The 12,807-nt window shown below is 52.8% G+C and overlaps 1 protein-coding gene across 1 annotated transcript; it reads right to left on the bottom strand.

The window, feature by feature from the left end:
• Positions 1-4: 4 nt before the first annotated feature.
• On the bottom strand, positions 5-12,601 carry NCOA1 (nuclear receptor coactivator 1; the record flags this gene model as incomplete). Its single annotated transcript, XM_010294187.1, is given in 8 exon segments — positions 5-142; positions 5,357-5,881; positions 5,884-6,706; positions 7,407-7,554; positions 8,423-8,563; positions 9,422-9,517; positions 10,488-10,667; positions 12,424-12,601. Coding segments are annotated over 8 exon segments (2,229 nt in total), but the record flags the coding sequence as incomplete, so codon positions are not given.
• Between the last annotated feature and the right edge of the window lie 206 nt (positions 12,602-12,807).

The following is a 12,807-nucleotide window of genomic DNA, read 5'->3' on the forward strand; positions in this document are numbered from 1 at the left end:
GGGGGGCTGCCAGCATCTCCGGTTTGACGGCGACGCCGGCCACGCCGCTCTCGCTTCTCTCCGGTCCGCACAAGCCGGGCAGCTGAGCCGCCTTCTCCAGCGAGGGCAGGAGCTGGTCCAGCTGCTCCAGTTCGGCAGCAAACTAAGGAAGGGAAAAAAAAAATAATCACAGGTGGACGATTCAGCCCAAACACAGCATCAGCGAGACCGAGCGCTGTTTTCGCATGGACGTAGCCCCCCAACACGGCTCCCCCATGCCTTCGCCTGCCGAAACACCGAGCGTCTTGCACGGACAGAGAACCAGCCCTGCATCCCTCTGCCTGGTCAATTGCAGACCCTGTGGGGACAAGGACCGGTCAGGTGCAGACCCTGGGGGGACAAGGACCGTCCCCCCTGCACACGGGTCCCCACCCCAGAGCTCGGCCCTCGGCGGCAGCTTCGAGATGCTCATGCACTGCAATTAACATAATTATTAATGGTATGTATAACCTCCAGCTATTTAAAACGGGAGATAATTTGCTTTGTTAATATACACATGCTTATGCTGAAATTATAATAATAAAAAAATGGTCTTTTCTAAGAAACAGAAGTGACTTTTTGGAACAAGTGTCCAACACTGAAGCTGGCCTCGGGCATGTAATTACCCTCAACGGGGTTGTAAAATATCATTCAGCTTTTCCAGCCTCCATCAGCGCTAAGAATGGAAGATGTTTAGCCCGGGGACTCAAATAAATGGGAAAGTTACTGGGAAAGGGATTTGCACCAGTGGCTGTAATAGCGGCGCTGTAAAGCAGCAGGTTGGGATTAAAGGAGCTGAGATAAATGAGCTTTGGCTAAAAAGGAAAATATCTCAAGGGAAACCAAATGCTTTAAAATCGAAGGACGCATACCACTTCCAGAAGAGCCCCCCTCGGCGTTAGGGAAAGCCTGGCCATTAACACGGGGTAATTAATAGACAACTTGATAGCACTAGGGAAAATCTTTGCATTTGATGGAAGGAGTGAAGCTCCAGTCTGGAGAAGATGGAGAAATCTGGCAGGAATTGGGATCCTGGCTTCGCTGAGAGGCTTCGCTGTCAGCTGGGAGGCAAGGCTGCAAAAAAAGCCCCTGCCCATGATACGTAGCCGGGAGGCTGCCGGCTCTGGGCATCCCTGGGATGTCTCTGCACTTCCCCGGCTGATGGAGCAGCGTTGAAGACCTCTCACCCAGGTGACAGCTTTGCCCCTTGCCAGAAGAAAGCATGAGAAGTTTCTCCCTAAATCCTAGCTGGAAATATGTGATATCTCAGATGAAATCCTCCAAACGGGTGGCAATGCCAATAGCCGCTGCAGCCGCTTCCAGTTTCACCTCCACGGTGCACAGGGTGGCCCATCACGAAAACAAAGCCCAGGGCGGCTGCGGGAAGCTCCACCTCGGGACTGACCCTCCAACAACACTGGCTCCATTGAAACCACAAGCCCAGTCCAGCATCTGAGACCCGAGAGACGCCACTCGCGCTCCCTGCCATGGTCCTTCTGGACCTTCACCGCTCTTTTTTCCTCCTTTCCTACAGTCTCACGGTAGCACCTGGAGAGATGAATCGGTATTTTTAATAGATGACAGGGCACGCGCTTGTTTTTCCTTTGCAGTGGCATTTTGTGAACGAAACGATGTTTAGACAACGCCGATGATGAAAAGTGCTCCGTAAGCAGCAGGCATCAATATTACAATTTATAACGGATTAACTAGTCTTTTTCTTTTCACCCGTATCCTTTCCATCAAATCCTAAGCCCAGAGCCTTGAGAAGCAGAGTATCCTCCTAAACCCAGGCTCACAGAGAGAACGAAATGCAGCAAATTCAACTCCTGCAGCAGGCTGCATGTCTCAACTCTTCCAAATGATGTAATTTCTTGACCAAGCAGCATTTTTTTAAAGCTCAAGTTTGCAAAACAAAGAGAACTGAAGCGAATGGGAGACATCCACGATACAGCAGAAATATATCTCCTCGACTCCACCTCCTCCTGCAGGGAGGTCATTTTGGAGGCAGAGGGAGAAGAAGGGCACAGAGGGAGCTGCGGGCATCCAAATTGAGGAGATAAATAGTTAAGAGGAGATAGTGTGGGAGCAGTGAAGTTCTTGCGTTGCTCATAAGGTATGTGAAGAGGTTGGAGGATGGAGAGGTGGAAATGAAGGACACCTGGTGGGAGCAGGGTGCTTATCAGTTGTGTTCTGGAGCACCCAAACTTGCACCTGGAATCTTGCCCACTTTAATGGGTATTTTATTTCTCCTCCATGTCTAGAAAACACATGGTGCTGGAGGGCTGGAGCAACTCGGGCCATCCAGTCTTGCTCAGAGAAGGCTCAGATCTCCATGACCTATTTCTGTCCCCAAACGGGTGAGAAAACCCATGACATAAGGGATGGAGGCTCAGGGTGACTGAATATTTCTGAACAGCTTCTTCTTCCCCAAACCTCCAGCTCCTGGCATAAACAAGGTTCCAAAACCAAAGCCAACCAAATGGCAGACCAAGGGACAGCATCCCGCCTCTGCCCTTTATGCCTCACCCAGCAGGCTTGTAGGACACCCCATGCATGAAATCAGCTCACCAGGGAGGTCAGAGGTGCTCCCAGGTGGTACCCACCCAGCCAACCTTTATCCCTGGCTGGACCTTCCTGTGGAGCGAAGGCACTTCTCCCAAGCCACCTGGGCAACAAAATTCTTGCACAAATTAATTAATTCCATGATTTTATGGCAACCTTCAGATCATTTGAATTTTCTGTGGAACCCTGGTTCCTGGAAGCAGCTATTTCCATAAGGATCTCCGTCTTTCTGTCATCACTCCTTTTTTTTCCTTCTTTTTGAGAAAAGAATTCTACCCTACTTGCAAAAACCAGCTGAAATGTAGCTTCAGAAACCAAAAAGCGAATTAAAAAGAAGGTAAAACTTTTATTTTTCATGGAATCAATGGTTTGGGTTGGAAAAGGACCTTAAAGGACTATCCAGCCCAACCCCCTGCCATGGGCAGGGCCATCTTCCAGTAGATCAGGTTGCTCAGAGCCCCGTCCAACCTGACCTTGAAGACTTCCAATGATGGGGCATCCACGACTTCTCTTTGGACCCCACTGTCCACAGGCGGTGGAGCACTCCCACGTGCAGGCAGCACTGCCTGCTCCCCAGCATCATGCTCACGGGCAGAGGAGACAACCTGACCTGAAGGAAAGTTTCATCTTCACCTAGGTGAAGTTCAGCTCATGCCTTGAAGCGCAAGGATGAAGAGCCCCTCCAAAACCTTGCTTATTCTTTTCCTTTCATCTTTTTTTTAAACACTTCTAATTCCTACTAGCTTTTTCCCAAGCCCTACCCAAATATTTTTTGTTCTCGCCCCGTGGACGGGTGGCTCTGAGCCAACCCAGGGCACTTCCATAGGATAAATCTGGGAAGGAACTAATTCCTTCAAGGTTGAAGGCGAGCTGCAGAGCCTGTCCCGCAATTAATGTTGCTCCTAATTGACATTTCAATTTTTAAAATAATCACATATGAAAACAAAAATCTAGAAGTGCTAGATTTTATTTGAAATGGCAGCTCCCCCTCCCCGTGCCACACCAAAGCAGCCTGTGACAGAAAACATGGAAATGAAACTCTGTCCTTAGCTGCTGAGCAGTGAAAAGTTGTTCACTCCTCAGAAAATGCATTTTAAGACTTGCAAACCCTCTCCAGCCTCTTTTATTAACTCTTTGGAAGCACTTAGTAGTGTCCAACGTATAATCCTCATGCTCTCCAGCTGCCTGGGGAGGGATACTTGGAACTGAAAAGCCATGAAGGAGCCTAAAAAACACTCGGCTGCTTCCAACAGCGTAGGAGAGGGGCTTATAAACACATCCAGGCTCAAGTCATCCAAGCTCTGTGTGCCTGTTTGTGAGCAGAGCACAATTAGCTAGCACAGCCTCCTTTAATTAATAGGGCTTTCTGCCCTCTCTGAAGGATGGAGTACCTGGAACCATCACTGACGGTCAGCGAAGAGCTTGCCTGCATCCCTGGCCGGTGAGTGAATCCTTCACGTGGATGTCCGGAAGAACAGGCAAGCAAAGCTCTTCCCGTGCCCTGGCATTTTGCCTAATTTCAGCTACAACCGTGCTCCCTGACACGCTCCCAGCTTTGTGAAAGCAGGTTGCGGTAGCTCCGGGCAAGAGCCCATGCATCTCCCGGGAGGATGCTGTGCCTTCCACTAGAGCATCGTGGTGGGTACCTGGTTCTATGACAGGTTCACTGCCCACCTGCAAGCTCCCATGTGCCTCCCAAAATAAGCACAACTTGCCTTGGGTCTTCCTAATCCGGAGGCAATTTATCTTAATCTAGGTGATGGATCTCAAATGGGAGATGACAGGGGAGGACGTACCATCCAGCCAGACCATGACACCAGGAAGGTACATTATAGAAAGAGATAAGGAGCTCAATTCCCACTCACCTATAGGATAACCGTCCACGACTGCCAGGCCAACCGAGCCCTTAACCTTACTACGAGATTTATTGTGTATCTGTCGTTCGAGGCTCTCCGAGCGCTCCGTCATTCATCCCGTATCTCCAGACGCCGGCAGCCTCATTTGCCGCAGTTAGTAAGCGGGCGATCAGCCCTGCTCTTCATGTCAGCCGCTCTCTTCTCTTTGCTTAAAAAGGATTAAGCAGCCTTATCCATGTTACCATCTCCCCTGGCTTTCAAAAATAAGAAATCTCTTCTATTCATAGCTGCGTGTAATGAATATTTATACACCCAAATCTCTACTGCAGAGATCTGTCACTGGATTATTCGATTTAATAATACTTACTAAAAGGCCCATATAATTGCTAATCTCAGCCAACAAGAGGGCAATGGATTGAAAATTCCCTGGGACACGAGCCCTGAATGTGCCCAGAGATGCAGAATTAAGAACCTTTCACATGGCAACATGCACGTGGTCTTCTCCTCACTCAAGCCCACCACCTGCAGCGATGCGCAGCGTTTCCTTCTCATTTTTATACGCCTTGGTAAAGTTTCTCCCTTCCCTTTCCACCATTGGCTTGAAGAGCTGAGCTGCCAACATGGGAAGCATCTGGACAAAAGGTCCAGCACTGGTGCTGGAGAAGGTGCCACCAGCACTGGAGGAGGTGGTACCAGCACTGCAGCAGGTAGAATCAGTGCTGAAGGGCGGCACCAGCGCTGGAGAAGGTGGCACCAGCGCTGGAGAAGGTTGCAGCAGCCACAGGACATCTCCCCACACTTCTCCCAGCCCCACTGCCTTGCTGTGGAGGGAGCACGCCAGCAGGTTTGGGGGAAACTGCCCCCAAAACACAGCTTGTTGAGAGCATCCCACCAGCATGGACACAGATGGGTCGACTCACCTGGCCCTGTGTCTCCAGCTTGACCTCCTCTGCGGCAGGAGGTTTGGCAAGTGGCACCGGCGCCGTGTTACAAGGCTCCATCTGCTCTGTCTTCTCCACCTTCACTTTTACATCATCCAGGCTCAGCGCTGGGGCTGCAGCAAGCTCCTTCTCATCCTTGTCCAGCAGATAGCGTAGGAGCTGGTGATCCTTGACATCTTTTTTCTTCAGCGCGTCCGGCTCCAGTTTGATGTCCGGGGTTCCGGGCAGCTGGCTCTGAGCCGTGGGGGTGGTAGCAGGGTTTGGGGCATTCTCCTTCTTCTCATGCTCCATGGCCAGGGTGGTAATATCGGAAGGGCTGCCCTCCTGAAGGAGTCTATGCAAAATCTTGTGCCGCTCGGTCAGCGAGCTATGGGAGGAAGGGCAGGTGCTGCTGGGAGGGTTGCCGGAGGCCAAAGTGCCAGCGGTGCCTGCGCAAGCTAACGAATCTTTGCAGCTCGTGTCCGCATCAGCGTGCCGAAGCTGCTGCTCCGCTGGGGTGGCCCGGCCGGGAGCTGGCCCAGCTTGTGGCTGTTGGCTTGGGAGCACTTGCTGTCCCCCTCGGAGAGCCTGTCGCCGGCGTGCAGCATGCCTGAGTCCAGTGGTTTGCCGTCCCCCGAACCGCCATCCGACTGGATCATCTCGCTTAGGATGGAGGCGATCTCTTTGCTGTCCTTGGACTCTGCTTTCATGGGTTGCATGGCGAGGCGGCTGGGCGAGCTCTGGGAGCTGAGCTGTCTCAGCACGGGGGGTGGCGTGGAGTAGCCCACCGGCGTGCTGGGACCTTCAGTCAGACCCTGCATAGAGTTTATGGGGGCGTTGGAAAAGGGCCTGGTGCCACCGGCGCCACCGCTGCCCCCGCTGCCGCTGTTGGCCATGCCCACGGGGGAGTGCATGGTGGGCATGGTGGGCGAGAAGGGATTGCTGGGCACTCGGGGTCTGGGCACCAGCCCTGGGCTGACCCGATGCCTCGGAGACATGAACTGTGGTGGCGTAATCCCTGGGCTATTCATGGGGGAGCTACTGAGGTTCAAAGTGTGGTTACTGTTCTGGGGACCAGTCTGTCCCTGGCTTAAGGCAACGTTGGCTCCTATCTGGTTCCCAGGTGAACACCCAAAGCTGGTTTGGCTGGTGCTGGAGTTGCTGTTGTGGAGGCCGGTGCCCGGCTGCTGGTTCACATTGGTGGCCAACATGCTGCCGTTGGAGGGAGGGATGGAGGGTGGCAGGGCCATGCCTTGCCCCGGGGAGATGCTGGGGTTCAGCGAGGGGCTGACCCGGGGGAGGGACATCGCGGAGTTAGTGTTCTCCTGGGGTGAGAGCATGCCGTGATCCCTGCAGGAGATGAAAAAGAGAGGAAAAGTCACAAGAGGCTTTGCCCAAACCTTTAGTGTCACTCAGACAGCTCCTGCAGAGCTCGGAAGCCTGGAGAGCAGCAGCTCACAAGCCCTGATGGTCCCAGCCTTCCCATCTCCACCAGCACTTCTGTATCCATTTCAGTCGTATGGGTGGAGTGCAGCAGCTTTAGCATCTGTCCAGAAACGCGACTCTGCTCGGGATCATGGCCGCTCACCAGCTAAACCCCGAAGGCATCACCTTCTCCGGGTCCCACGCTCCCACGCAGCTGGAGGGGCACCGTGCTCCGACAGCATTCCCCGCTGCCCCAGCCCCCTCGCATTTCTCCAGCACAGCCCAGGTCCACAGCCTCACCTCGCCCTGACCTGCCAGTTTGTCAGAGCCTCTCCCTCCCCAAATATTTTAAGCTCTCCAGGGCAACGCAGAAATTAGAACCACGTCTATAAACCTCCACCTGAACTCCCAGGGCCACCTCTTTGCGAAACAAGAATAATCAAGATCAGCAGAGCTGCCATCACGCTGGTTTTCAGACTCAGATTCCTCATGGGGATCACATTTCCAAACCAGCATTGTAGACCACCCGTGGATCCCCCTCCCACTGTAGGGAACAGGCACTTTGATTCCGGGATTGCCCACCTGGGCACTGGCATGGCTCGGTAGTAGCAGGGTGGGGACGTACCTGTCGATGACATGGATGCCCATGATGAAAGGCTGCATCTCCGGGCTGGAGGGGTAGCAGAGCTTACACTTGGTGTGGGCACTGAGCACCGTCCCGTCGCTCAGGGTGAATCGGTACGAGGGGCTGAAGGCCGTGCCGCGTGTCATCACTGAAGGAGACAACCAGAAACACAAGAAATCCCTTAGAAACTCAAGCCAGAACCTGCAACACCTTACAAGCACCAGGAGGAGGATGGAGGGAGCAGAGGAGACAGAGGACCTGCCCGGGACAACCACGTTCCCAGCAAACAAGACCACATGCTGCATGTTGGCTAACCATGTAGACCCGGAAAATAAAAGGGTTACAAATAACCACGGTGGCACAGAAATCCTCCCAACTGCTTTTCCAGCTCCAAAGCCGTGTCCTGCAGTGGGTAAATCTAAATCCACCCAGCACCGTCCTTGAGTGCTCAGAGCTTCCGAAGGGGCCATCACTCAACCAGCAGTGTACAAGGTACAAGCTGGTGAAGCCCAGCCAGGCTGGGAAGGTGCAGCAGGACACTGGCACTGCAACCCTGGCACAGCTACAGCTCTCCGGAGGCTCAGCAACCTCCCGCTCCTACGTCCTGCCTTCCCTGCATCCCTGCTGCGAGCATCCTCGCCGACACAGCAAAGATGCTCATCAAAGAGCCGACAGAGCAAAAACGCTCACGGAAGAGCTTCCGTTGCTTCTGCTTAGACACTGGGGATGGTGATTGCAGATGATACAGGAAAAAAAAAATTAAAATTACCATATTAGGCTCATATTTGTCTCAATTCTGTAGTTCCTGAAGGGTAAGAGGGAGCCTCCTGGCTGGGGATGCTCCTCCAGCGTTACTCAGCCCCTTCCCTTCTCCCTTCAGCACTTTGTGATTATTGTTACAGCATTTGTTTTTCCAGAAAGCATTTCTCCAGCAAGGAGGACCGTGCCCCGGCTTCTCCTTGCAGCTCCCGCTGCTCGGCAGGAGAGCGCGCCAGCGAGGAAGAGGAGCCCGTTACCTTCTTGAAAGAGCTGCTTGGCGTAAGATGGCTCTCTGCCCTGAGGCTGGAAGAAAGCGTAGATGCATTTCCGCACCAGATCCTCCCAACCCGTCCTGCCGGCAGCTCTCAGGGAACTGGTGTCAATGGAGATGATTTTACCTGGGCGGAGAGAGAGAAGCCACGTTACTCGAGCAGAGGATGAGAAGTCTTTCAGCACAAATAGGTCCATAAATGTGGAAAATGAATCCACGTCCTATTTGGCAGCAGTGGCAGGAGAACACAAGGAGGTCCTCCAGAAGGAGGTGGAGGTTCAAGGAGTTTGCTCTGGAGCACACACCAACCTCTACGCACACCTTGACCAGCCAAAGTGGACATGAAACCCAACAAGAAGCACCTTTGTGCGACGGGACCCTCCCTGCTCCAGGGCTGGGGTCCCCAGATTCATATCCTCACCTGGTGGGACACCCTGCCAGCCACTTTGCCCACACCAAGGGGTCCTCCAAGCAGGACCTGCCGCCTTTTTTGTCCCTCGACATGAAACACCAGACAGCTTTGCCGGCTGTTTTACAGCCACGGGCAGGGAGCAGCGAGCAGGGAAATCACTCACTAAGGATTCACAGGCTGCAGGGAAGTCCAGGGTGATGATGAACTACCAGAAAGAAGGTCTCCAGAATGGCTACAAAACAATATTTGGCTGAGAGCAAACCCGGATCCGAAAGGTGATGACTGTTTCATTCCCATCAATCAGCAACCTCAGTCATCCCCAAAATCCCACGGAGCAGAGAGGGGCTGCGTGCAGGGCATGGTCTGGTGTATTGGATCAGTTGAGGTGTAAACTCAGCTGAGGTGCTTCCAGCTGAGGTGCCAACCACAGCGCTGCTAGCAGGCAGCGCTGCCATTTGCAAAGGACGGGACCGTGCTCACGTTACGGGGTCCTGCACTGCACCGCCGGCCTCTGGCCCCCGGGGACAGCAAAGCCCCTGGAGCCAGGACTCCCCGGCATGGCTGGGACGTTACCTGTGGTGTCTTGCTTGGTCACAAAGGATTCAGAAGGGGTAACGGCTGCCGGTCGAGGTAATCGTCTCGCGATGCATATCAGACACGACTGGAAATCTGCCAAAGCAGGAGAAAGGACCGAGAACATGAAAATCAGACGTTACAACCGCGGCTTGCAATTCAACATTTTAATTAAGATGCCCCTTGGTGGTGGCTTGATTGTCATGACCTGCCCTGGAAGTGTTTACCCCGAGCAATCCCCCGTCCCTTCAAAGCGAGTAGGCTCTTTCTAAACTCTATACAGTTTGCTGGAAAAGAGGTTTCCAGTGCTTGGAGAAATTAATTGTAAAGGCTTTTCGATCTGGCAGTATTGTACAATAAAAGTCAGCACTAAAAGCCAGCAACTGTCGGCTTCAGGCAAAGTATTTGGTCATAAAATACCATAATTTATTCCTTCCAGTCATGATCTCCTGTGTAAACCGCAATGGATTAATCCAACTAATGTGCTGGAAAATAATAGCTGGGACACCCAAAGGAGAGTTAGGGCACTTGCAGGAAAACGACGACCCCCACGGCGCCGAGGGAACCCTGCCTGTCCCGAGTCCCCAGGCAGATCTGCCTGCAGGCAGCCAATTCAGCCCAAAAACATGCAGGCAGCACCGAGGTCCAGCAGCAGTGAAGGCACAAGGCGGGGTGTTGGGCACCCACGTCACTTGCTGGGAAGGTGCTGCAGCCAGAGGGCTTTGGTGGGTATTAAATATTGCTCCTTCCTTAAGGAATACCGACTGCGAGCGGCGCCGGAGGCAGCCGGAGGGCCAGAGAAGCTGGGGTGGCTGGAGGGCATCGGCTCAGGGGGAAGCGGGAGAGAAGAAGCCACAGAGAACTTCAGGCATCTCCGCCGCTGTTGCCCCGTGCCGGGCATCGCCTGTGCCAGGCCAGGAATAACCAGCCCCACCAGGCAGCCCTGCCTGCCCTGACCACCCCGGTCCTCCCGCTGCCTGCACTGCCATCCCCACCCTGCTCCTCTGCCTGCCCTGCCCTCCCCAGCCCGAACGCAGGGCCAGCAGCAGAGGATGCTCTCCCCTACCTTCTCCTTCCTCCTTGAAGGACTTGGGCTGGGAGACGGTGAAGCACTGCATCACCTCGTAGCGCTGACGAGCCTCCTGGTTCTCCGCGCCCGGCTCGTCGGGTGGCCGGATCAGCATCCTGCAGCTGAAGGTATGGCTGTTGCGCCTGGTTGCTTCTTGAGGCCAAGGAACTCCATTTACTGGGGATGGAGAAAGGAGGAGAAAAGGAGCTGATAAGAGTCGTGCCGTGCACACACCCTCCCCAACGTCCTGAGGACCCCTCGGATAAGGGGACAGAAGGAAAAGCATCGGCATGGGGGGAAGAAACCAGCTTACTGCCCAGGTCAGGGGGGAGCCAAGAGCAAAGCTGGGGGCAGAGCCCTCCCCGTCAGCCCCTGGGGCTCCTTCAGACCTGCTGAAGACCCTGTGCCCAGACCCACGCTGCCAGCCAAGCCCTAAGAGCACCTACAACCTCAACTAAGATCAGCACGTCATGAGAGTTGTTGTTCTGACATTAATGAATTGCTCCTTACATCGCTGGTAGGTCCTATCATCTCCACCTTACAGGCAGGGAAACTGAGGCACGGGGTCTCTGAGTCACTTCCAGTGCTTGGGAAGACTCCTGCCTCTTGCTGTTGTACTTGAAATCCCCCCGAAGTGATGCTCCCGGGACTTCTCCAGCAAATCCAGCTAAGCATCTCCATAGAATTGAATTTTTTCTTTGCTTCCTCCCCATTTCTGGGACAAGTCAGCAGCAAGACCTTCTGGCACCACAGCAGCAAAAACCTTCCCTGTTGATTTTTTTCTATGACCTGGCTTTCTCCAAAAACCTCTGGGCAGCAGTTGAAAGATTTTGCTAACCTCTTCATGGAGGATAGCCACATTCAACCCAAGCGATTTTGCCACCAGATTATAAAGCTTTCACGCAACCTGACCTATGAGAAGAGCTGAGGGACTTGTAACATCCAACGAAAGACAAAATACCCAGCCTTAAACTGGGTAAGCACACGGAAAAGACGATGCCTGAACCTCTATAGGCTCAATCTGATGAGTGCCCGTAGATTTAGGTGGTTTAAGATATCATTGTATTTATGCAGAAGGAAGACAAGTGTGTATTTAAAAAAACCCAAACTATTTTTAAGTCAAGCTACTTGGAAAAGGCTCATCTTCTCTTGTGTTTCTTCAAAGGTGTGACCGAATGAGGAATCAGTGATGTCTCACCCGCGTTCGCCGCCCAGAGGATGCTCACCTCCAGTAAACGAATAAAACCTTCTGCTTCGGTTGCTTCCAACACCCCGCAAGTGTCTTCACCATGCGATGCTTCCTCCCATCCTCACAACTGTTCATTTTCCCGCTGTAGGGGACCATCGCGAGCTCACCGCTTGCACCGTGACCTCTTCTCACACCCCAAGGTGCAGCATATCCCCATGCTAGATACTTGGCAAAGTACTGATGGGCTCTGAAACCAGCTGGGGACAACACCCCTCCAGCTGAGAGGACGTCCTAAATGAATGGGATAAGCCAACAGGCTCAGTGCCCCCAAACCAACACCTCGAAATCTTACTCCTCATTCCCTTAAAGCTCCTACATGTGCCCCTCCCTTCGGGCAGACGAGTTGGTTCTTCCCACCCACAAGCCAAAGAAGATGAAGGCAAAAGTTTTCTTAGCGGAGAAAGACAACGGGAAGATGACGTGAATATTGTCATCCATCAGCTTATTTACTAAAAAATCTAATATTGATATCTCACTGGTAGGATGTATTTCACTATGCAAAGGTTTACGGGTTGGGTATATCTCTGAATTTCACAGTAAACAATATAAAATGTAATAATATATATAAATAACATGTAAAAAAACCCCCAATATAAGACCAGCTCCACTGAAGACGCAACATCGTTTTTTACAGTACTCTCCAAGCACCAGCTGATAAAAAACCCACCTCAAGGGCTTTCTTACCTAGTGACTTCGGCAACAAGTTCTTGACGAACTCGGCATGATCCCCCACGTGCAGGATGCTGTAGACACTGGTGTTCATGAGCTCCTCTTGGTTATAACCCAGGTAGCTGGTCACATTCTCAGAGACAAAGACGATCCTCCCTTCGCGGTTCACAACGAAGAAGAAGCCGTCCAAAGCCTGTAAAGGGAATAAACCTGGGCAGTGTGTGGGCAATGGGTCCTGGAGCGGGTCAGGATGCTCCACAACCATGGGCAACCTTCCCCTGCCTCTTGTACCTTGGCTTCATCCCCACTCTATGTTGTAGCAGTCGTCAAATAACAGCACGTTTGCTTAAACACATAGACTCACAGCGGGGTTTGGGTGGGAAGGGGCCGTCAGAGGCC

The sequence above is a fragment of the Phaethon lepturus genome, unplaced genomic scaffold, assembly GCF_000687285.1.
Source record: "Phaethon lepturus isolate BGI_N335 unplaced genomic scaffold, ASM68728v1 scaffold46249, whole genome shotgun sequence".
Taxonomy (NCBI): Eukaryota; Metazoa; Chordata; class Aves; order Phaethontiformes; family Phaethontidae; genus Phaethon; species Phaethon lepturus.